General features: G+C 43.2%; 1 protein-coding gene and 1 long non-coding RNA gene across 2 annotated transcripts in view; one reads left to right on the top strand and one right to left on the bottom strand.

The window, feature by feature from the left end:
- Positions 1-21,296, bottom strand: part of LOC148149766 (uncharacterized) — a 37,316-nt gene extending 16,020 nt beyond the window's left edge. Inside the window, exon 1 of the long non-coding RNA XR_015757419.1 lies at positions 20,541-21,296. This is a non-coding gene — a long non-coding RNA (uncharacterized LOC148149766). The remainder of the gene's footprint in view (positions 1-20,540) is intronic.
- A 59-nt stretch (positions 21,297-21,355) lies between these two features.
- The window catches only part of panx1a (pannexin 1a), an 84,793-nt gene continuing 81,905 nt past the window's right edge, over positions 21,356-24,243 (top strand). The window contains exon 1 of the mRNA XM_043691504.2: positions 21,356-21,871. Coding sequence (XP_043547439.1) covers positions 21,691-21,871 — 181 coding nt within the window. The 5' untranslated portion in view covers positions 21,356-21,690. The remainder of the gene's footprint in view (positions 21,872-24,243) is intronic.

Below are 24,243 nucleotides of genomic sequence, written 5' to 3'. Positions count from 1 at the left end.
AACTAGAGATATTGAGGTTCTGGTCAAGAAAAAGGAGGAAGGATATGTCAAGTATAGGCAGCTAGGATCAAATGAATTCTTTGTGGAATATAGGGATGTAGAAGTACACTTAAGAGAGAAATCAGGAGGTCAAAAAGGGTCCATGATCTAGCTTTCGCAGATAATGTAAAGGAGAATCCAGTGATGTTCTATAGATATATTAAGGGCAAAAGAGTAACTATGGAGATGGTGAAATCATAAACAAATATTTTTTGTCAGTATTTACTGTGGAGAAATATGTGGAAACTAGGGAACTTGGGGAAGTAAATAGTGATTTCTTGAAAAGAGTCCATATTACAGAAGAGGATGTGTTATTGTTGTGGTTCTGTTCGCCGAGCTGGAAATTTTTGTTGCAAACGTTTCGTCCCCTGTCTAGGTGACATCCTCAGTGCTTGGGAAGAGGTGACATCCTCCCAAGCACTGAGGATGTCACCTAGACAGGGGACGAAACGTTTGCAACAAAAATTTCCAGCTCGGCGAACAGAACCACAACAACGAGCACCCGAGCTACAAATCTTCTCCCAAACTTTGAAGGATGTGTTATCCTAGGACATTGTGGGAAGTTAGGGAAAAAATTGTGGGGCCTCCACTGGAGATATTTGTATCATCAACAGCCATGGGTAATGTGCCACAGACTGGAAGGTGGCTAATGTTGTGCCATTGTTTAAGAAAGGTTGCAAGGAAAAGCCAGAGAACTATAGACCAGTTACCTAATGCCCATGGTGAATAAGTCATTGGAGGGGATTCTAAGAGAGAGGATTTACATGCATTTGAAAAGGCATGAACTGATCAGGGATACAAAGTTAAAAATCACACAACACCAGGTTAAAGTCCAACAGGTTTAATAACCTGGTGTTGTGATTTTTAACTTTGTACACCCCAGTCCAACACCGGCATCTCCAAATCATGATCAGGGATAGTCAGCATGGCTTTGTGTGGGGGAAATCCTGTCTCTCAAATTTCAGTTTTTTGAAGATGTGACCAAGAACATAGATGTTGTCTGCACAGACTTTACAAAGGCCTTCAATAAGGTACTGCGTAGTAGGTTAGTTAGTAAGGTTTGATCACATGGGATCCAGGAGAGCTGGCCAAATGTATACAAAATTAGCTTGATGATAGGAGACAAAGGGAGGTGGTAGAGGGCAGTTTTTCACACTGGAGGCAAGTGACTATCAGTGTGCTGCAAAGATTGGTGCAGGGTCCACTAAAACAATCATTTGTATAAATGATTTGGATGAAAATGTAGGAGGTGTGGTTAGTCAGTTTGCGAATGACACCAAAATTGGTGGTATAGTGGACAGTGAAGTAGTACAGTGGGATCTTCATCAGCTGAGCCAATGGACTGAGAAATGGCAGATGGAATTTTATTCAAATAAATGCAAGATGTTAGAACATAGAACATAGCGTAGTAATATTTTGCCCTTCGGTCCTCGATGGTTCCACAGGTCTTCGAAACAATCTGAAGCCTGTCTATCCTATACTATTCTATTTTCCTCCATATGTTTATCCAATCACCATTTAAATGCCCTTAAATTCAGCAGATCTACCACTGTTCCATGCCCGTACTACTGAGTAACCAAACTACCTCTGACATCTGCCCTATATCTATCACCCCTCCATTTAAAGCTATGTCCCCTTGTGCTAGCCATCAGCATTCACGGAAAAATGCTATCATTGTCCACCCTATCTAACCCTCTGATTATCTTATATGTCTCAATTAAGTCACCTCTCAACTTTCTTCTCTCTAATGAAAACAGCCTTTCCTCATAAGACCTCCCTTCCATACCAGGCAATATCCTAGTAAATCTCCTCTGAACCCTTTCTAAAGCTTTCACATCCTTTCTTTAATGCGGTGACCAGAACTGTACGCAATACTCCAAGTGCGGCTGCACCAGAGTTTTGTACAGCGGCAGCATGACCTTGAAACTCCATTCCTCTGCCATTAAAAGCTAACACACTATATGCCGCCCTAACAACCATATCAACCTGGGTGGCAACTTTCAGGGATCTATGTACATGGACACAGAGATCTTTGCTCATTTACGTTACCAAGAATCTTACCATTAGTCAAGTACTCTTTATTCCTGTTGCTTCTAAAGTGAATCACCCCACACTTTTCTGCATTAAACTCCATTTGCCACTTCTCAGCCCAGCTCTGCAGCTTAACTATGTCCCTCAAACCTCCAACATCCTTCATCACTATCCACAACTCCACCAACCTTAATGTCATCTGCAAATTTGCTAACCCATCCTTGTATGCCCTCATCCAGGTCATTTATAAAAATGACAAAAAATGGCCCCAAAACCGATCCTTGCGGTACACCACTAGAACTCCAGGATGAACATTTCCCATCAACCACCACCCTCTGACTACTTTCAGCTCGCCAATTTCTGATCCAAACCACTAGATCACCCTCAATATCATGCCTCCATATTTTGTGCAAAAACCCACAGTTGGGAATCTTATTAAACATGTTACTGAAATCCATGTACATTCCATCAACCGCTTTACCCTCATCCACCTGTTTGGTCTCCTTCTCAAAGAATTCAATAAGGTTTGTGAGGCACGACCTACCCTTCACAAAACAGTGGTGACTAATCCTAATCAATTTATTACTCTCGAGATTATTATAAATCCTATCTCTTATAACTTTTTTCAACACTTTTACCCTCAATCAAAGTAAGGCTTATTGGTCAATAATTAATAAGGTTGTCTCTACTCCCCTTCTTGAACAAGGGGACAAGATGTGCTATCCTGTAGTCTATTAGCACTATTCCTGTAGACAATGATGACATAAATATCAAAGCCATAGGCTCTGTAATCTCCTCCCTGGCTTCCCAGAGAATCCTAGGATAAATCCGATCCGGCCCAGGGAACTTACCTATTTTCACACTTTCCAGAATTGCTAACACTACCTCCTTCTGAAGCTCAATCCCATCTAGTCTAGTAGCCTGTATCTCAGTATTCTTCTTGATAACATTGTCTTTTTCCAGTGTGAATACTAATGAATAATATTCCTTTAGCGCTTGCCCTATCTCCTCAGACTTCATGCACAATTTCCCATTACTATCCTTGATTGGTCCTAATCTTTCTCTAGTCATTCTTTTATTCCTGATGAAGTGCTCCTGCCTGAAACATCTATTTTCCTGCTCCTCGGATGCTGCCTGACATGCTGTGCTTTTCCACCATCACTCTAATCTTGACTCTGATCTCCAGCATCTGCAGTCCTCACTTGCACCTATTCTTTTATTCCTGTTGTACTGATAGAAGGCTTTAGGGTTTTTCTTGATCCTATCTGCCACCACTTTGCATGTCCCCTCCTGGCTCCTCTTAGCTCTCTCTTTAGGTCTGTCCTAGCAAACCTGTAACTCTTCAGTGTTATACCTGAGCCTTCATGTCTCATTTCTTCCTCTTGACAAGAGATTCAACTTCTTTAGTAAACCACAGCTCCCTTTCTTGTTTCCTGACCGGTATGTACTTACCAAGGACATGCAGTACCTGTGCTCTGAATAAGGTCCACAGTTCAATTGTGCCCATCCCCTGTAGTTTCCTTCCCCATCCTATGCATCCTAAAGCTTGCCTAATCGCATCATAATTGCCTTTCCCCCAGCAATAACTCTTGCCGTGCATTATATAGCTATCCCTTTCCATTGCTAAAGTAAACATAACCGAATTATGGTCACTATCAACAAAGTGCTCACCTATCTCCAAATCTAACACCTGGCCAGGTTCATTAACCACTACCAAATCCAATGTGGCCTCGCCCCATTGTTGGCTTGACTACATACTGTGTCAGGAAACCTGCACACATTGGACAAAAACTGACCCATCTAAAGTACTTGAACTATAGTATTTGCAGTCAATGTTTGGAAAGTTAAAGTCCCCCATAATAACCAGCCTGTTACTCTCATTCCTATCCAGAATTATCTTTGTTATCCTTTCCTCTACATCTCTGGAACTATTTGAAGGCCTGTAGAAAACTCCCAACAGTGTGACCTCTCCTTTCCTGTTTCTAACCTCAGCTCATTCTACTTCAATTGATGAGTCCTCAAGCATCCTTTCTGCCATTGTAATACTGTCCTTGACTAACAATGCCACTCCCTGTCCCTCCCCCTCCCTGCCTCTTCCTCGCCTCACTAGCAAGTGGCACAGGCAACAAATCAGAGATAACAACTCGGTTGTTCGAGCACTGAGTGCATTTTGGTAAGAGAAATCAGGGCAGGATTTGCACAGTTAGTGGTAGGTCCCTAGGGAGTGTTGTCGATCAGAGAGACCTAGGGATGCAAGTACATAGTTTAAATTGGTGTCCGAGGTAAACAGGATGGTGAAGAAGGCATTTGGCACACTTGCCATCATCAGTTAGAGCTTTGAGAACAGGAATTAGGATGTCATAGTAAAGCTGTACAAAACATTGGTGAGGCCACATTTGGAGTTTTGCATACAATTCTGGTTTCTCTGCTACAGGGAGAATATTATTAAATTGGAAAGAGTACAAAAAAGATTTATAAGGGTGTTACCAAGGCTGAAAGGTTTGAGTAATGAAGAGAACTGTTTTCCCTGGAGTGTAAGAGGCTGAGGAGTGACCTTTATAGAGGTTTATAAAATAAATCACCGGGGCATAGATAAGGTGAATAGCCAAAGTGGTTGAGGGAGATACAATTATAAGATTTAAAAGACATTCAGACAGGTACACGAATAGGAAAGATTTAGAGAGGGATATGGGCCAAACATAGGCAAATGGGACTAATTCAGTTTCGGAAACATGGTCAGCATGGTACAGTTGTGCTGAAGGGCCTGTTTCTGTGTTGTATACCACTGACTCTCTGAGCCTTGGTCCAAACATGGACAAAACAACTGATCTCCAGAGATGAGATGAGAGTGACTGCCCTTGACATCAAGGCAGCACTTGAAAACCCGTGATCACTACCACCTAGAAAGATAAGGGCAGCAGATGCATGGGAGCACCATCACCTGAACGTTGTCCCTCAGTTCCTCCAAAAGAGTGACCTCAGCTCAACTTTCTTCAACTGCTTCATTAATGACCATGTTTTCATCATGCTGCTTGCTAATAATTGCACAATATTCAGATCCATTTGTGATTCCTGTGACTGAAGCAGCCCATTTCCATAAGCAGCAAGACATACCATACATCCAGACTTTGGCTGATAATTGGCAAGTAATGATGTGGAGGTGCTGATATAGGACTGGAGTGGACAAAGTCAGAAGCTGGACTATAACCTGGTGTTGTGTGACTTTGGAATTGGCAAGTTAGTTAACTTCATACAAGCTGGAAATGTGTTGCTGGAAAAGCGCAGCAGGTCAGGCAGCATCCAGGGAACAGGAGAATTCCTGAAGAAGGGCTTATGCCCGAAATGTCGATTCTCCTGTTTCCTGGATGCTGCCTGACCTGCTGCGCTTTTCCAGCAACACATTTCCAGCTCTGATCTCCAGCATCTGCAGACCTCACTTTCTCCTCAAAAACTTCATACAAGTGCTAGTAATGACTATCTCAAACAAGGGAGATTCTTAAAAGCTATAAAATGTATAAGCAGAGGTAGGCCATTCAGCTCTGCCATACAATGACATTGTAGCTGAGCTGATGATCCTCAACGTTTTGGGTATTCCAAGATGAGAACAGGAAAAAGTTGTGGCTGTAAAAGCTGCTTTTGTTTTTGAGGTATAATAAGGTGTTGAAGCTGATTTCCTCTAATTCAAGGAGCAGTATTACAGTTTATAAGCTGTTACATAGTTTTTCCCAAACGTTCCAAAACCATCAAAACAACAGTACTTTAAAAGGGGAAAGAGAGACAAAGGCAGTGACTGCATGGTCGGTGAGTGAGACAGAGAGCGAGAGAAACCAACACTGCTGTCTGACACAGCAGTGAATCTGCACAGCCAAGTATTTCTGAACATCAGAGTGTGTTTAAGAAAAATTAACAAACAGCGAAATTTACAGCTGACCTTGGAGAAATCTGTGTGGGAGAGCTCACAGCACAGGAGCAGATAAGTGCATGGTTTTTAAGTGTAACCTTGCTGTCTTTTTTAATAGTGAGTAGAGTTGATTCTTTTTGGTCATATGTTTATTGAGATCTGTCTCTTGATTAAAATTTAAAAATATAAAACATATGTACTAAGTTAGCCTGGAGCAATGTTTCTTAGAGCAATAAGACTGCTATTTTCTGGATCTGTAGATTTTTAAAGTGCAAAGATGGTCTTTAGTATAGCGATGTGCTCTTCCTATCGGATGTGAGAGATCATGGAGAATTTCCATGTTATTGATAATTATGTCTGCAGTGAGTGGGTTTGTTTGTGTCACTTATCAGATCAAATGGATGCATTAGAGCAGCAGTTAGAGGCAATGAGGAATTTACAGGAGCTGGGGGAGTGATTCATGGCAGTTATAGGAAGGGAGAAGGACCACAAGTAGAATCGGGTAGATGTGTTACTGACCTGAAAGGTAGGAGAGGGAGGCAGGTAGTGCAGGAGTCTCCTGTGGCTATCCCCATCTTAAACAAGTATGCTGCTTTGGAAAACGTAGGGGGTGATGAATTCTCAGGAGAATATAGCACAAACAACCAAGTTTCTGGTACCGAGAATGGCTCAAATGTGATGAGGGGTAAGTCAGGTTCCAAGTGATCGATTTGTGATAGTGGACTGACTAGTCAGAGACACAGACAGATGTTTCTGCGACTGACAGCGAGAAATCAGAATGGTGGTGTTGCCTCCCTGGTACCAGGATCAAGGATATCTCTGAGGGTGCAGAATGTTCTCAAAGGGGAGAGGGATCAGCAGGAAGTTGTTGTATGCCTTGGAACTAATAACATAGGAAGGGAAAAGGAGAATATAGGAAGTTAGGCAGTAATTTAAAAAGAAGCTCCATGAGGGTAGTAATATCTGGATTATTCCTGTTGTTACGAGCTAGTGAGAGTAGGAATGGGAGGTTAGAGCAAATGAATATGTGGCTGAAGAGCTGGTTCAGGGGAGAAAGGTTCACATTTTTGGATCATTACAATCTCTCTCAGGTAGAAATGACTGGTATAAGAAGGATAGATTGCACCTGAATTGAAAGGGGACTAATGTACTGGCAGGGAGATTTGCTAGAGTTGCTTGGCAGGATTTAAACTAGTAAGGTGGTGGGGTGGGACACAGGGAGATATTGAGGAAAGAGATCAGTCTGAGACTGGCTCAGTTGGGAAAAGGAGCAAGTCAAACGGTCAGGGCAGGCAGGAACAAAGCAGAGAATAAGGTATGACTGAATTAAACTGCATTTATTTCGATGCAACAGGCTTAACAGGGAAGGCAGATGGACTCCGGGCATGGTTAGGAACCTGGGACTGGGATATCATAGCAATTAGAGATGTGATTTGGGAATGGGCAGGACTGGCAGCTTAATGTTCCAGTGTACAGATGCTATAGGAAGGATACAAAGCAGGCAAGAAAGGAGGAGGAATGGATTTTTGAGTAGTGATAACATTATGGCTTTACTTAGGGAGAATATTCCTGGGTAATATGTCCAGGGAAGTTATTTGGGTAGAAAGGAGAAATAAGAAAGGAATCACCTTATTGGGATTGTACTGTCGACCTCCAATAGTCAGCAGGAATTTGAGAAACAAAGTTGTAAGGAGGTCTCCGTTATATGCAAGAATGATAGGGTGGTAATGGTAGGCAATTTTGAATTTCCAAACACAGACTGGGACTACCATAGTGTTAAGGATTTGGAAGGAGAGGAATTTAAGTGTGTGCAAGAAAATGTTCTTATTCAGTTTATGAATGTACCTACTAGAGACGGTGCAAAACTTGACCAGCTCTTGGGAAAATAAGGCAGGCCAATGACTGAGATGTCAGTGGGGGAGCACTTTGGGGCCAGTGAGCACAATTCTATTAGTTTTAAAAAAGTGATGGAAAAGGATAGACAGGATCTAAAAGTTAAAGTACTAAATTGGAGTAAGGCCAATTTTGATGGTATTAGTCAAGAACTATCAAAAAGTGATTGGGGGCAGATGTTTGCAGGTAAAGGGATGGTTGGAAAATGGGAAGTCTTCCAAAATGAGATAATGAGAATCCAGAGACAGTATGTTCCTGTTAGGGTGAAAGGAAAGGCTGATAGGTGTAGGGAAAGCTGGATGACTAGAGAAATTGAGATTTTGGTTTTTAATAAAAGCATATGTTAGGTGTAGACAGCAGAGTTTAGGTTAGATTACTTACAGTGTGGAAACAGGCCCTTCAGCCCAAGTCCACACCGATCCGACGAAGCGCACCCACCCAGATCCATTCCCCCACGTTTACCCCTGCATCTAACACTATGGGCAACTTAGCATGGCCAAATCACCAAACCTGCACATTTTTGGACTGTGGGAGGAAACCGGAACACCCGGAGGAAACCCACGCAGACACAGTGAGAATGTGCAAACTCCACACAGTCAGTCGCCTGAGGCGGGAATTGAACCCGGGTCTCTGGCGCTGTGAGGCAGCAGTGCTAACCACTGTGCCACAGAGATTGAGTGAATCCTTAGAATATAAAGGCAATAGGAGTATACTCGAGGGAAATCAGGAGGTGAAAAAGAAGATACAAGATAGCTTTGGCAAATAAGGTTAAGGAGAATCTAAATGGGTTCTATAAATACGTGAAGGACAAAAAGGTAACTCGGGAGAGAATAGGAACCCTCAAAGATTAGCAAGGCAGCCTGTGTGTAGAACCGCAGGAGATGGGGGAGATACTAAATGAGTATTTTGCATCAGTGTTTACTGTGGAGAAGGGCATGGAAGATATAGAATGTGGCAAAATAGATGGTGACATCTTGAAAAATGGCCATATTATAGAGGAGGAGGTGTTAAATGTCTTAAATGCATAGAGGTGGATAAATCCTCAGGAATCAATCAGGTGTACCCGAGAACTCTGTGGGAAGTTAGGGAAGTGATTGTTCATCCCCTTGCTGAGATATTTGGATCATTGATGGCACGTCACCTGTAACTAGAATTCTGGAGGTTGGCTAACATGGTGCCATTATTTAAGAAAGGTGGTAACGAAATGCCAGGGAACTATTGATCAGTGAGCCTGACGTCAGTGGTGGGCAAGTTGTTGGAGGGAACCCTGAGGGACAGGATTTATATGTATTTGGAAAGGCAAGGACTGATTAGGGATAGTCAACATGGATTTGTGCGTGGGAAATCATGTCTCAATAACTTGACTGAGTTTTTTTGAAGAAGCAACGAAGAGGATCGATGAAGGCAGAGCAGTGGACATGATCTATATGGACGTCAGTAAGGCATTCAACAAGATTCCATATGGTAGGCTAGTTAGCAAGATTATATCTCATGGAATACAGGGAGAACAAGCCTTTTGGATACAGAACTAGCTCGTAGAAGACAGGGGGTGGTGGTGGAGGGTTGCTTTTCAGACTGGAGGCCTGTGACCAGTGGAGTGCCACAAGGATCGATGCTCGGTGCACTGCTTTTCGTCATTTCTATAAATGATTTGGATGTGAACATAGGAGGTATAGTTAGTAAGTTTGCAGATGACACCAAAATTGAAGGTGTAGTGGACAGTGAAGAAGGTTACCTCAGATTACAGCAGGATCTTGATCACATGGGCCAATGGGCTGAGAAGTGGCAGATGGAGTTTGGATAAATGTGAGATGCTGCATTTTGGAAAGGCCAATCAGGGCCAAGCTTATACACTTAATGATAAAGTCCTGGGACATGTTGCTGAACAAAGAGACCTTGGAGTGCAGGTTCATAGCTCCTTGTAAATGGAGTCTCAGGTAGACAGGATAGTGAAGATAACATTTGGCATGCTTTCCTTTATGGGTAGAGCATTGAGTATAGGATTTGGGAAGTCATGTTGCAGCTGTACAGGACATTGGTTAGGCCACTTTTGGAATGTTGTGTGCAATTCTGGTCTCCCTCCTCCAGGAAGGATGTTGTGAAACTTGAAAGGGTTCAGAAAAGACTTACAAGGATGTTGCCAGGGTTAGAGGGTTTCATCTACAGGGAGAGGCTGAATAAGCTGGGGCTGTTTTCCCTGGAGTGTCAGAGGCTGAGGGGTGACCTTATAGAGGTTTAGAAATCATGGGGGGCTTGGATAGGGTAAAAAGACCAGGCCTTTTCCCAAGGTTGGGGGAGTCCAGAACTAGAGGGCTTAGGTTTAGGGTGAGAGGGAAAAGATATAAAAGAGCCCTGAGGGGCAACTTTTTCACAAGAGGGTGATGCATGTATGGAATGAGCTGCCACAGGAAGTGGTGGAGGCTGGTATGATTAAAACATTTAAAAGGCACCTGAATGGGTATACGAATAGGAAGCGTTTAGAGGGATATGGGCCAAGTGCTGACAATTGGGACTAGATTAATTTATGATATCTGATCAGCATGGATGATTTGGATCAAAGGGTCTGTTTCTGTGCTGTACATCTTTGACTCTAACTCCACTTTCCTGCCTTTTACACACAACCTGTGATTCCCTTAACAGATTAAAAATCTGTCTATCTCATCTTTGACTATCCTTAACAACCTGTTCTCAACAACTTTCTGATAAAGAATTTTACAGATCCACTACCCTCTGAGAAAACAAATTCCTCCTCATCTCTGTCTTAAATGTGTGACTCTTTACTGAGATTTTTTGTATTTGTTTATAGCATGTAGATTTCGTTGGCCAGGCCAGTATTGATTGCTCAACTCCTAATTCCCCTGAGGGCAGTTGAGAATCAGCCACATTGCTGTGTGTCTAGTGCGGCATGGAGGACTGATTGGATAAGGATGGCAGATTTCCATTCCTACATGACATGAATGAAGCAGCTGGATTAAACCTCTGGTCCTACACTGTTCCACAAGGGGAAAAAACATCTTTCTGCACCTACCCTACCAAGTCTCCTAAGAATCTTGTATGTTTCAATAAGGTCTCCTTTTATTCTTCTAACTTTCAATGTGTATAGGCCCAACCTACTTAACTTTACCTTATAAGATAGTTGCTCCCTGGTATCAGCATGGTGAATTTTCTCTAGCCTACCTCCAACGCCAATATATTTATCCATAGATAAGGGCCTCAGAACTGTTCACAATATTCCATTTCCATTCTGACCGGTGCCATGTACAGTTTTAGCAAAACTTACCCACTTGTATACGCCATTCTCTTTGGAAAAAAGAACAGCATTCCATCCATCTTCCCTTCTATCCATTGAATTTCATGGTATCTCTTTGCAATTCATGGACAAGGACTCCCGAATCCCTCTGTTCTGCAGCCTTTCTTAATTTAACTAATATTCAGTTCCTCTGTTCTTCCTGCCAAAGTGCATAATCTCAAAGTGCATTAATCTATGAGGTATAATGTTCCTATTTTATATTCCATATAAAGATTTTTTTTCCCCATTCGCTTCACCTGCTATATCCATCTACTTTTTGTGTGGTCCTCACCATTTTCCATCCCACCTTATTTAGTGTCACCTGTAAACTTATCTAAAGTACATTTATTTTGCTCATCCAAGACATTAATATATATCGTAAATAATTGTGGCTCCATCACTGATCCCTGTGGCACAACATGAGTTGGGTGGCATTGTGGCACAGTGGTTAGCACTGCTGCCTCACAGTGCCAGAGACCCGGGTTCAATTCCCGCCTCAGGCGACTCTGTGTGGAGTTTGCACATTCTCCCCGTACCTGCGTGCGTTTCCTCCGGGTGCTCCGGTTTCCTCCCACAGTCCAAAAATGTGCAGGTTAGGTGAATTGGCCATGCTAAATTGCCCATAGTATTAGGTGTAGGGGAATGGGTTTGGGTGGGTTGCGCCTCGGCGGGTCGGTGTGGACTTGTTGGGCCGAAGGGCCTGTTTCCACACTATAAGTAATCTAATCTAAAAAGTAATCTAATTCAAATGGAGCTTGTCATCCTGAAAATGAACCTCCCCTTCTCATTTAACCCAACTGTTTTCCATTCATTAGCCAATTTTCACTCCATGCTAAAATACTACTTCTAACACGATGGTCTCTTACCTTAATAAGTAGCCTAATGTTTGATAAGGTATCACACATGTTCTGAAAAGCTCTCTTTATGAGGCATGCTTGATCACATTATGTATTTCCAAATGCTCTGCTATTGTGTACTTCATAATATATACTAATATTTTCCCAAAAAGAGATCTAAGCTACCTGGCTATAGTCACTTTTTAAAATCTCCTTCACTTTTTAAATAAAGATTTTATATTGAGAGTTTTCTAAATGTTTGGGACTGTAAGGATTTCTGGAAGATTACTAACAATGCATTGACTATCTCTGTAGCTATTTCCTTTAGTATCCTAGATGTGCTCCATCTGGTCCAGGAGATCTATCTGTCTTTGGCCCCATTAATTTCCCAAGCACGTTTTCTCTAGTGATGTATAAACATCTCTCTTGATGCTCAGCGGCATAATCACCTCTGTATCCTCCAGTGTCAACATACTGTGGATTACCATTGACCAGAAACTGAACTAGGCAAGCTACATAAATATTGTGGCTTCAAGAGCAGGTCAGATGCTAGGAATTCTGTCACAAATAAATCATCTCTTGTTCATCAATTCCAGTTCACCAGAAATGTGATGGAATACTCTCCATCTGCCTAGATGAGTGCAACTCCAACATAGTCTGCTTGATCGGCACTTTATCTAATACTTCTAATTTTTGCTCCCCTTATCTCTGGTGCAAAATGGAAGCAATGTATATCATGTACAAGACACACTGCAGAAGCCAAAGGCGACTTTCACAACACCTTACAAATGTATGACCTCCAACATCTAGAAGGTCAGAGCAGCAAATGCAGGATAACATTACCACCTGCAATTCTCCTCCAACCACAACCATCTGACTTGGAACTATATCACCATTTCTTCACTGTCACTGGGTTAAAATCCTGGAATTCCCTTACTGACAGGACTGTGGATATGTCTACACTTCAAGCAGTGTGGTGGTTCAAGAAGGCAGCTCACTAACAGCTTCTCCTGGATAATTACAGATTAGACTAAATCATAGCCGAGTCAGTGACATGCTATGAACAAAAATCTCAACTATAAAATAAAATTGAGCATTTAATTAATTCTGTAGATGAATGTATTTATAAAACCTAATGTCATCTGCTATATGGAATGTGACATGATAAAATTGAGCATAGACAGTTGAGGATTTGGTACTTGGTAACAAACCGGGACAAGTGATGGGCTTGTTAGTGGGTGAGCATTTTGGTGATGGTGACCACAATTCTGTGACTTTCACCTTGGTTATGGAGAGGGATAGGTGCGTGCAACAGGGCAGGTTTTACAATTGGGGGGAAGGGTAAATACGATGCTGCAAGACAGGATCTGAGGAGAATAAATTGGGAGCATAGGCTGTCAGGGAAGGATGTCGTTGAAATGTGGAACTTTTTCAAGGAACAGATATGACGTGTCCTTGATATGTATGTACCTGTCAGGCAGGAAAGAGATGGTCGTGTGAGGGAACCTTGGTTGACGAGGGAGGTTGAATGTCTTGTAAGGAGGAAGAAGAAGGCTTGCATAAGGTTGAGGAAACAAGGTTCAGACAGAGCGTTGGAGGGATTCAGGATAGCCAGGAGGGAGCTGATGAAAGGGATTAGGAGAGCTAAGAGAGGGCATGAAAAATCTTTGGCGGGTAGGATCAAGGATAACCCCAAGGCCTTTTATGCGTATGTGAAAAACATGAGAATGACGAGAACGAGGGTAAGTCCGATCTAGGACAGTAGTGGGAGACTGTGTATTGAGTCGGAAGAGATAGGAGAGGTCTTGAATGAGTACTTTTCTTCAGTATTTACAAATGAGAGGGACCGTATTGTTGAAGAGGAGAGTATGAAACGGACTGGTAAGCGAGAGGAGATACTTGTTAGGAAGAAGATGTGTTGGGCATTTTGAAAAATTTGAGGATAGACAAGTCCCTTGGGCCTGACGGGATATATCCTAGGATTATGTGGGAAGCAAGAGAGGAAATTGCAGAACCGTTGGCAATGATCTTTTTGCCTTCACTGTCAATGGGGGTGGTGCCAGGGGACTGGAGAGTGGCGAATGTTGTGCCCCTGTTCAAAAAAGGGAATAGGGATAACCCTGGGAATTACAGGCCAGTTAGTCTTACTTTGGTGGTAGGCAAAGTAATGGAAAGGATACTGAGGGATAGGATTTATGAGTAGCTAGAAAGACACTGCTTGATTAGGGACAGCCAGCACGGATTTGTGAGGGGTAGGTCTTGCCTTACAAGTCTTATTGAATTCTTTGAGGCGGTGATCAAGCATGTGGATGAGGGTAGAGGAGTGGATGTAGTGTACATGGATTTTAGTAAGGCATTTGATAAGGTTCCCAATGGTAGGCTTATGCGGAAAGTCAGGAGGCATGGGATAGTGGGAAGTTTGGCTAGTTGGATGGAGAACTGGCTAACCGGTCGAAGTCAGAGAGTGGTGGTAGATGGTAAATATTCAGCCTGGAGCTCAGTTACAAGTGGAGTTCCGCAGGGATCAGTCCTGGGTCCTCTGCTGTTTGTAATTTTTATTAATGACTTGGAAGAGGTGGGTCAGTAAATTTGCAGACGATACGAAGATTGGTGGAGTGGTGGATAGTGAAGAGGGCTGTTGTCGGCTGCAAAGGGACTTAGATATGATGCAGAGCTGGGCTGAGGAGTGGCAGATGGAGTTCAACCCTGTCAAGTGTGAGGTTGTCCATTTTGGAAGGACAAATAAGAATGTGGAATACAGAGTTAACGGTAGGGTTCTTAGTAAGGTGGAGGAGCAGAGGGATCTTGGGGTCTATGTTCATAGATCTTTGAAAGTTGCCACTCAGGTGGATAGAGCTTGTAAGAAGGCCTATGGTGTATTAGCGTTCATTAGCAGAGGGATTGAATTCAAGAGTCGTGAGGTGATGTTGCAGCTGTATAGGACCTTGGTAAGGCCACATTTGGAGTACTGTGTGCAGTTCTGGTCGCCTCATTTTAGGAAAGATGTGGAAGCTTTGGAGAGGGTGCAGAGGAGATTTACCAGGATGTTGCCTGGAATGGAGAATAGGTCGTACGAGGATAGGTTCAGAGTGCTAGGCCTTTTCTGATTGGAACGGAGAAGGATGAGAGGTGACTTGATAGAGGTTTATAAGATGGTCAGGGGAATAGATAGAGTAGACAGTCAGAGACTTTTTCTCCGGGTACAACAGAGTGTTACAAGGGGACATAAATTTAAGGTGAAGGGTGGAAGATATAGGGGGGTGTCAGGGGTAGGTTCTTTACCCAGAGAGTGGTGGGGGCATGGAATGCGCTGCCTGTGGGAGTGGCAGAGTCAGAATCATTGGTGACTTTTAAGTGGCAATTGGATAGGTACATGGATAGGTCCTTAAGCTAGGACAAATGTTCGGCACAACATCGTGGGCCGAAGGGCCTGTTCTGTGCTGTATTGTTCTATGTTCTATGTTCTAGAAGATGTAAGAAGCTCAAGAAGAATGAGAAAAGCAGAATTGTCCACATGTGTGGACAATTACAGAATAATGAGTACAGCAACTGCCAAAGAACATGGAAAACTATGGCAAGAAATTGAGTTGAGCAGCAGATATGCACTGGGAAGTCGAGAGAGTAACTAATACAAGCAGAGCAGCGGAAGCAGTTGCAGGGAAGTCAAGAGAGTAATCTGTAGCATAGGAAAGATGAAGTACCAAAGCATTGTATTGCTGAGCTTCAAAAAAAACTACAATTATCTCTCCCCAGCATTCTTAGGGGAGGATGAGGCAACCATGGCTGACGAGGGAAGTCAGAGAGCATAAAATCAAAAGGAAAAACATATAATGTGGTGAGGATTAATGGGAAGATAGAACATTTCAAAGCCTTTAATAATCAGCAAAGGACAAATAAAATGCAATCAAGTGGAGAAGATGAAATATGAGGTAAGCCAGCTAATAGAAATGAAAATTGCAAGAATATTTTTAGATATCTAAAAGAGAAGAGAGGCAAGTGTAGACATTGGCCTGCTGCAAAACGAGGCTGCAGAAATAGTAATATGGGACAAAGAAATGTCGGAGGAACTGAATAGGTATTTTGCATCCGTTTCCATGGTGAAAGACACCAGTGGCATACCAGAAGTTCCAGAGAGTCAGAGGACAGAGGTGAATGTAGTGGCCATCACTAAGGAGAAGGTGTGGTGAATCTTTAAAGTCTGAATGTGGATAAATCACTGGATGGACCACACCCCAGAGTTCTGAAGGAGATAGCTGAGGAGATTGTGTAGGCATTGATGGTGATCTTTCAGGAATCACTGAAGTCAGGGAGAGTTGCAGAGGACTGAAAATTAGTGAATGTGACTCTGTATGAGAAGGGAAGAAGGCAGAAAACAGGCGATTATAAGTGAGTTAGCTTGACCTCCGTCGTTGGTAAGATTTTAGAATTCATGATTAATAGTGAAATGGTGGAGTACTTGGAAATGTATGAAGTAAAGCTGAGTCAGCATAGCTTCATCACACTTCTTGCCTGAAAAATCTATTGGAATTCTTTGAGGGGGCAATCAGCAAGTTAGACAAAGGAGAGCCAGTGGATGTGATCGATTTCCAGAAGGCCTCTGATAAAGTGCTGCACAGGAGTGAATAAGTTAAATAAGATAAGAGCCCTTAGTGGTACGGGACAGGCACTGATTGGATAGAAGATTGCCTGATTGGCAGAAGGCATAAAGGGAGGGATAAAGATGTCTTCTTCAGGTTGGTGGCTCATTGAGTTCCACAGGGGTCAGTGCTGGAACCACAACAATTCACATTTTATATTAACAATTTGGATGAATGAACTGACGGCATTGTTGCTACCTTTGCAGATTACACAAAGGTAAGTGGAAGGACAGGTATCGTAGAGGAAACAAGGAGGCTACAGAAGGACTTGGACAGGCTAGGACAGTGGGCGAACAAGTGGCAGATGGAAAACAACGTGGGAAAATGTGAAATTATGCACTTTGGTCGGAAGAATAGAAGTGTAGATGATTTTCTAAATTGCAAAAGGCTTCAGAAATTGAAGCAAAGAGGATTTAGGAGTCTCTTAAGGTTAATAGGCAACTTCAGTTGCCAGTTAGGAAGGCAAATGCTATATTAGCATTAATTTTGCGAGGGCTAGTTTACAGGATGAGGGATGTACTACTGAGGCTATATGGCTCTGGTCAAACCGTATTTGGAATATTGTACTAGATGGGCTAGCAGTGGAGGTGGTCTGGAGGAGGTTCACGAGAATTATCCCAGGGATGAAGGGCTTGTCATATGAGGAGTGGTTGAGGACTCTGGGCCTGTTCTTGGTGGAGTTTAGAAGGATGACGGATGGATCTCATTGACAATTAGAATATTGAGAAGCCTGAATAGAATGATTGTGAAGATGTTTCCACTAGTAGGAGAGATTAGGACCTGTGGGCACAGCCTCAGAGTGAAAGCACGATCCTTTAGAACTGAGATAAGCAGAAAGTTCTTCAGACAGAGGGTGGTGAGTCTGTGGAACTAATTTCTGAAGAAGATTGTAGAGGCCAAGTCATTAAGTGTATTTAAGACAAAGATACATAATCTTTGATCCTTTTACTAATCAAAAGTCTATGTGGAGAAGGCAGAAGAATGGGTTTGAGAGACCATATCAGCCATTAAATGGTGGAGCAGACACAATGGGCCAAATGGCCCCTTCTACTACTAGGAGAGAGTGAGGACAGTCTTGACCCATTCGACTACTATTGTGGGCGGCACGGTGGCACAGTGGTTAGCACTGCTGCCTCACAGCGCCAGAGACCCGGATTCAATTCCCACCTCAGGCAACTGTCTGTGTGGAGTTTGCATATTCTCCCTGTGTCTGCGTGGGTTTCCTCCGGGTGCTCCGGTTTCCACCCACAGTCCAAAAAATGTGCAGGTTAGGTGAATTGGCCATGTTAAATTGCCCGTAGTGTTAGGTGATGGGGTAAATGTAGGGGAATGGGTCTGGGTGAGTTGCTCTTCGGCGGGTCGGTGTGGACTTGTTGGGCCGAAAGGCCTGTTTCCACACTGTAAGTAATCTAATCTACTATATCTTATGGTCATGATAGTGAGGTCATTGAACAAAAAATAAGTAATTTCAGCAATATTTTCACTCCAAGGTAATAAAATCTCTATACTCTGTTTCAGCCAGCACAGATAATGCAATGATGAAATGGGAGCTTGATATTTGTGATTTCAAAATAACACAAAGCCAAGGCCTGGATGTTGCAGTATGCAGTTAATGGACAATGTTCCTCCTCTATTATGTTGACAGCTAGTTTTTAAGCATGACTTGCTCTCATTCGGTGTCTGAAACATCATACTGCCTTCTTCAGGTGACCTGTGACATTTGTGAGTAGGGCAAGCAATAGTTAAACCCTTCAGTCAATCGGATTGAGAAATTTAAATTGAGAGACACTAACTTTCAACAGGAAGTATACGCTAATGGGTTAAAGGAGTCACGATGATTTTGGGAGTGGGAAAGTCACTTAGTTGTGTGTCATAGCACTTCTAAGTATGTAGAAAAAGCAGGTCGGGCCCCTCATGTGGTGTAGTGATAGAGTCCTTACCCCTGGACCAGGAGGCACAGGTTCAAGTCCCACTTGCTCCAGAGGTGTCCCTGGTGAGACCACACTTGGAATATTGTGTCCAGTTCTGGTTGCCCTACTATAGGAAAGATACAGAGGCTTTGGAGAGGGTGCAAACAAGGTTTCCCAGGATGCTGCCTGGACTGGAGGGCTTGTCTTATGAAGAAAGATTGTAAAAGCTCTGACATTTTTCTCTGGAGAGAAGGAGGAAGAGAGGAGACCTGATCGAGGTACACAAAATAATGAGAGGAATAGATAGAGTCAATAGCCAAAAACTCTTCTCCAGGGCAGGATTGACAAGTACAAGGGATCATAGTTTTAAGATATTAGGGGAAAGGTATAGAGGAGACGTTCAGAGGTAGGTTCTTTATGCAGAGAGTTGTGAATGCATGGAATGCATTGCCAGCGGTGGTGGAAGCAGAGTCATTAGGGACATTTAAGTGATTGCTGGACATGCACATGGATAGCAATGAGTTGAGAGGTGCACAGGTTAAGTTGTTATATTTTACATTAGGATTAAATCTCGGCACAACATTGTGGGCCAAAGGGCCTGTTCTGCGCTGTACTTTGCTATGTCTATATCTAAATAACATCTCTAAGACAGGTTGATTTGGAAGATCCAGGACAAAGTTTATTTTCAAAGCACCCTCTCTAGATATATGGACTATGGGATGAGACAAACTGGTTAGCTTAACAGAGTCAATATGATCACAATGAATAGAATAGAATCCCTACAGTGTAGAAACAAGCCCTTCGGCCCAACAAGTCCACACCGACCCCCTGAACAAGTCCCACCCAAACCCATTCCTTTACTTTATTACTCTACATTTACCCCTATCACATCTCCCTATACTACGGGCAATTTAGCATGGCCAATTCACCTAACCTGCACATCTTTGGATTGTGAGAGGAAACCCACACGGAAACGGGAGAATGTGCAAACTCAACTCAGACAGTCGCCTGAGGCTGAAATTGAACCTGGATCCCGGTGAGGCAGCAGTGCTAACCACTGAGCAACCGTGCCACCCTATATTTGGGCTGCATAGTGGCTCAGTGGTTAACACTGTTAACCTCACAGGGATCCAGGTTTGATTCTAGCCTCAGGCGACTGTCTGTGTGGAGTTTGCACATTCTCTCCGTGTCTGCGTGGGTTTCCTCCGGGTGCTCCGGTTTCCTCCCACAATCCAAAGATGTGCAGGTTCAGTGAATTGGCCATGCTAAATTGCCCATAGTGTTCAGGGATGTGTAGGTTAGGTGCATTAGTTCAAGGGTAAATGTAGGATAGGAGGGTGGGGGAACAGGTCTGGGTGGATTGCTCTTTGGAGGGTTGGTGTGGACTTGTTGGGCTGAAGGGCCTGATTCCACACTGTCTAATCATAGAATCCCTACAATGTGCTGGAAGACCGTATTCTTTGCTGGTAAAATGTTGAGATTCTATTTAATTTAATGTGTTCATTGATGTAATGTAACTAATGTAAGTAGTTACATTATGATTTTTTCTGCTTTGAGTATTCACACTGGAGTTGATCCAAGAACATTTATGAGGATGTTTCCAACCAGGAAGGCAATGGCCTCGTGGTATTATCACATGACTGTTAATCCACAGAGCCAGATTATGTCTGGAGATCTGGATTAGAATCCTACAATGGCAGATGATGGAATTTTATTTCAATTTAAAAAATCAGATTAAGAGTTGAATGATGAATTAACTATTGGGGAAAACCCCATCTGGTTCAATAATGCCCCTTACCTGGTCTGGCCTACATGTGACTCCAGACTTTTAACTGGGCAAGGAGAAAGTGAGGACTGCAGATCAGAGTCAAAAATGTGTGGCACTGGAAAAGCACAGTAGGTCAGGCAGTATCCGAGGCGCAGGAGAGTTGACATTTCAGGCATAAGCCCTTCATCAGGAATGCGGGGGCTGATGAAGGGCTTATGCCCAAAACGTCAACTGACCTGCTCTTCGGATGCTGCCTGACCTCCTGCGCTTTTCCAGCTCCGCACTTTTTGACTTTTAACTGGGCAGAATGAGCAATAAATACTGGCCCACCCGATGATGCCCTCATCCTGTGAATGAACATAAAAATTGGAGAATTTTAGCTGTTTGAAAAATTGAATTGCTTAGAACTATTTTCTTTTGAAACACTGGGAAAAGAGGAGATTTAGTTGAGTATCTATGAGAGGCCTGGGTGGACTGTTCAGGAAGGATCAATTTTCCTTGGCAAATAAATCAATAATCAGCAGGCATAGATTTAAAGTAATTTTTAAAAAGGCTGGAGAGAATTGTAAATTTTTTTTTAACCTGGAACTCATTGAATGAAAATCTGGTGGAGATAGAAAGCCTTATTAAATTTAAAAATCATTTGTATACAAACTATACAATGGACAAAGAACTGGAAAGTAGAATTAGGTTGCTTAGTACATTTTGGCGAGTGTAGACACAAGGGCCTATGGCCTATTTGTTGTACGTCTACCTCATCTTCAAAAACTTGTTTATTTCTTGTATACTAATTTCTACAGCGTAAATGCAATTGGAGGATATAATAAATATAATTTGAGACATTCAGGGATCGTGAATGGCGTCATACAAAGGTAAATCTTCCTTAAATTGTAAATTAGCAATTTTCTGGTAAGTTATAAACCTTCGAGTTTTGTACTGCGTTGGGCTCTCTACATCATGATTCAGCGTGGAGTATTCATCCACGGTGATGGCCTCTTTCTTTGTTCTGCAATGTTAAACTGTAACACTGGACGCTGTTATTGCATGTGACAGTGCAGTTGGGATTTCCACTTTCTCCAAGCGGGGGAGCCGACAACAGTGAAACCTCCGGAAGTATCACTTCTGGAAACAAGCTTCACATTGGCACATGTGAAAATGAAAGCCTGCCTGGGATATCCGAGGCAAAAAGATCTTGTTTGAAAACACTCGAGCAGTGGAGAGGAGGCGCTGGGCTGAAGTTGGTTCTGTCCCTCGTCAGAACCACACCCGGGTTTATCCTGTCATTCTCTCTGTCCGCCTTCTGGACACTCTGCATTGTGGGGATGAGCTCCGTACTTTAGCTGGGCAAACTGACACTTACTTGGTTAGAATAAGTGGCTACGGGCGATGGCTATAACTCACGCTGCGGCCGAGTACGTGTTCTCGGATTTTCTTCTGAAGGAGCCGGGGGGTTGCAGACTCCGGGGAGTGAGACTGGAATTGGCCGCGGATAAGATAGTCACGCTGGTATCGGCTGGCCTGCCTCTCCTGCTCATCTCTCTGGCCTTTGCTCAAGAAATCTCAGTAGGTAAGTGCGACGCTGTATCTTTATACCGACACGTCAAAATGTGTGTGGAATAAACAACAAACCACTCGCTTGTCCGCACCAGGCTGCCGACTTGTTCAGATTTTTTAAAAATTAAATTTTGTACAACTTTGATCGTAAGGGGCGATCTTGTTTTGCTTTTCTCCTACTTTAACAACAACTTAACATTTGCATAGCATCCATAATTTGCTGAAACGTTCCCAAGCACTTAAGAGTCATGGAGTCATAGGGATGTGCAGCATGGAAACAGACCCTCAGTCGAACTTGTCCATGCCAACCAGATATCCCAACCCAATCTAACCCCACCTCTACCAGCACCCGGCCCATATCCCTCCAAACCTTTCCTATTCACGTACCCATCCAGATGCCTTTGAAATGTTGCAATTATACTAGCCTCCACCACTTCCTCTGGCAGCTCATGCCGTACACATACCACGCTCTGCATGAAAAAGTTGCCCCATAAGTCTTTTTTATATCTTTCCTCTCTCACCCTAAACCTATGCCCTCTAGTTTTCCACTCCCCCACCCCAGGGAAAAGATATCCTATCCATGTCCCTGATGATTTTATAAACCTCTATAAGATCACCCCTCAGCCTCCGACTCTTCAGGGAAAACAGCCCTAGCCTATTCAACCTTTCCCTATAGCTCAAATCCTCCAACCGTGGCAATATCCTTGAAAGTGTTCAGAAAAGATTTACAAGTTTCACAACATCTTTCCGATAGAAAGGAGACCAGAATTGCTCACAATATTCCAATAGTGGCCTAACCAACATCCTATACAGCTGCAACATGCCTCCCAACTCCTATACTCAATACTCTGGCCAATAAAGGAAAGCATACCAAACCCCTCCTTCACTGTCCTATCTACCTGTGACTCTACTTTCAAGGAGCTATGAACCTGCACTCCAAGGTCTTTTTGTTCATCAACACTCCCTAGGACCTTACTATTAAGTGTATAAGTCCTGCTAAGATTTGCTTTCCGAAAATGCAGCACCTCACATTTATCTAAATTAAACTCCATCTGCCACTTCTCAGCCCATTGGCCCATCTGATCAAGATCCTGTTGTAATCTGAGGTAACCTTCGCTGTCCACCACACCTCCAATTTTGGTGTCATCTGCAAACTTACTAAGTCTACCTCTTATGCTCCCATCCAAATCACTTATATAAATGACAAAAAGTAGTAGACTCAGCACTGATCCTTGTGGCACTCCACTGGTCACAGGCTTCCAATCTGAAAAACAACCCTCCACCACCACCACCCTCTGTCTTCCAACTTCAAGCCAGTTCTGTATCCAAATGGCTAGTTGTCCCTGTAATCTTGCTGAGCAGTCTCCCATGGGGAACCTTCTTGAATGCCTTACTGAAGTCCATGTAGATCACATCGACTGCTCTAGATTAGTAATTAGAATTGATTATTTACAGTGTGGAAACAGGCCCTTCGGCCCAACAAGTCCACACCGACCCGCCGAAGCGCAACCCACCCAGACCCATTCCCCTACATTTACCCCTGCACCGAACACTACGGGCAATTTAGCACGGCCAATTCACCTGACCTGCACATTTTTGGACTGTGGGAGGAAACCGGAGCACCCGGAGGAAACCCACGCAGACACGGGGAGAATGTGCAAACTCCACACAGTCAGTCGCCTGAGGCGGGAATTGAACCCGGGTCTCTGGCGCTGTGAGGCAACAGTGCTAACCACTGTGCCACCATGCCGCCCCAAAACACCGTGCTCTGCCCTCATCAATCCTCTTTGTTACTTCAAAAAACTTAATCAAGTTTGTGAGACATGATTTCCCACACACAAAAAGCCATGTTAATTCACCCTAATTAGTCCTCGCCTTTCCAAATAACATGTCCCTCAGGACTCCCTTGCCCACCATTGACATCAGACTCACTGGTCTATAGTTCCCTGGCTTGTCCTTATTACTTTCTTAAATAGTGGCACCACATTAGCCAACCTCCAGTCTTCCAGCACCTCACCTGTGACTATCGATGATACAAATATCTCAGTAAGAGGCCCAGCAGTCACCTCCCTAGCTTCCCACAGAGTTTTGGGGTACACCTGATCAGGTCCTGTGGATTTATCCACTTTTATGCATTTCAAGACATCCAGCACTTCCTCCTCTGTAATATGGACATTTTTCAAGATGTCACTGTTTATTTCCTTTCATTCTATATCTTCCATGTCCTTTTCCACAGTAAATACTGGTGCAAAATACTCGTATATATCGCCCCCATCTCCTGTGGCACCACACAAAGGCCGCTTTGCTGATCTTTGAGGGGCCCTATTCTCTCCTTAGTTACCCTTTTGTACTTAATGTATCTGTAAAAACCCTTTGGATTCTCCT

The sequence above is a fragment of the Chiloscyllium plagiosum genome, unplaced genomic scaffold (genome assembly GCF_037043375.1).
Source record: "Chiloscyllium plagiosum isolate Xiang-an unplaced genomic scaffold, Cpla_swu_hap1 HiC_scaffold_6, whole genome shotgun sequence".
Classification (NCBI taxonomy): Eukaryota; Metazoa; Chordata; class Chondrichthyes; order Orectolobiformes; family Hemiscylliidae; genus Chiloscyllium; species Chiloscyllium plagiosum.
This window is presented reverse-complemented; position numbering and strand designations above follow the sequence as displayed.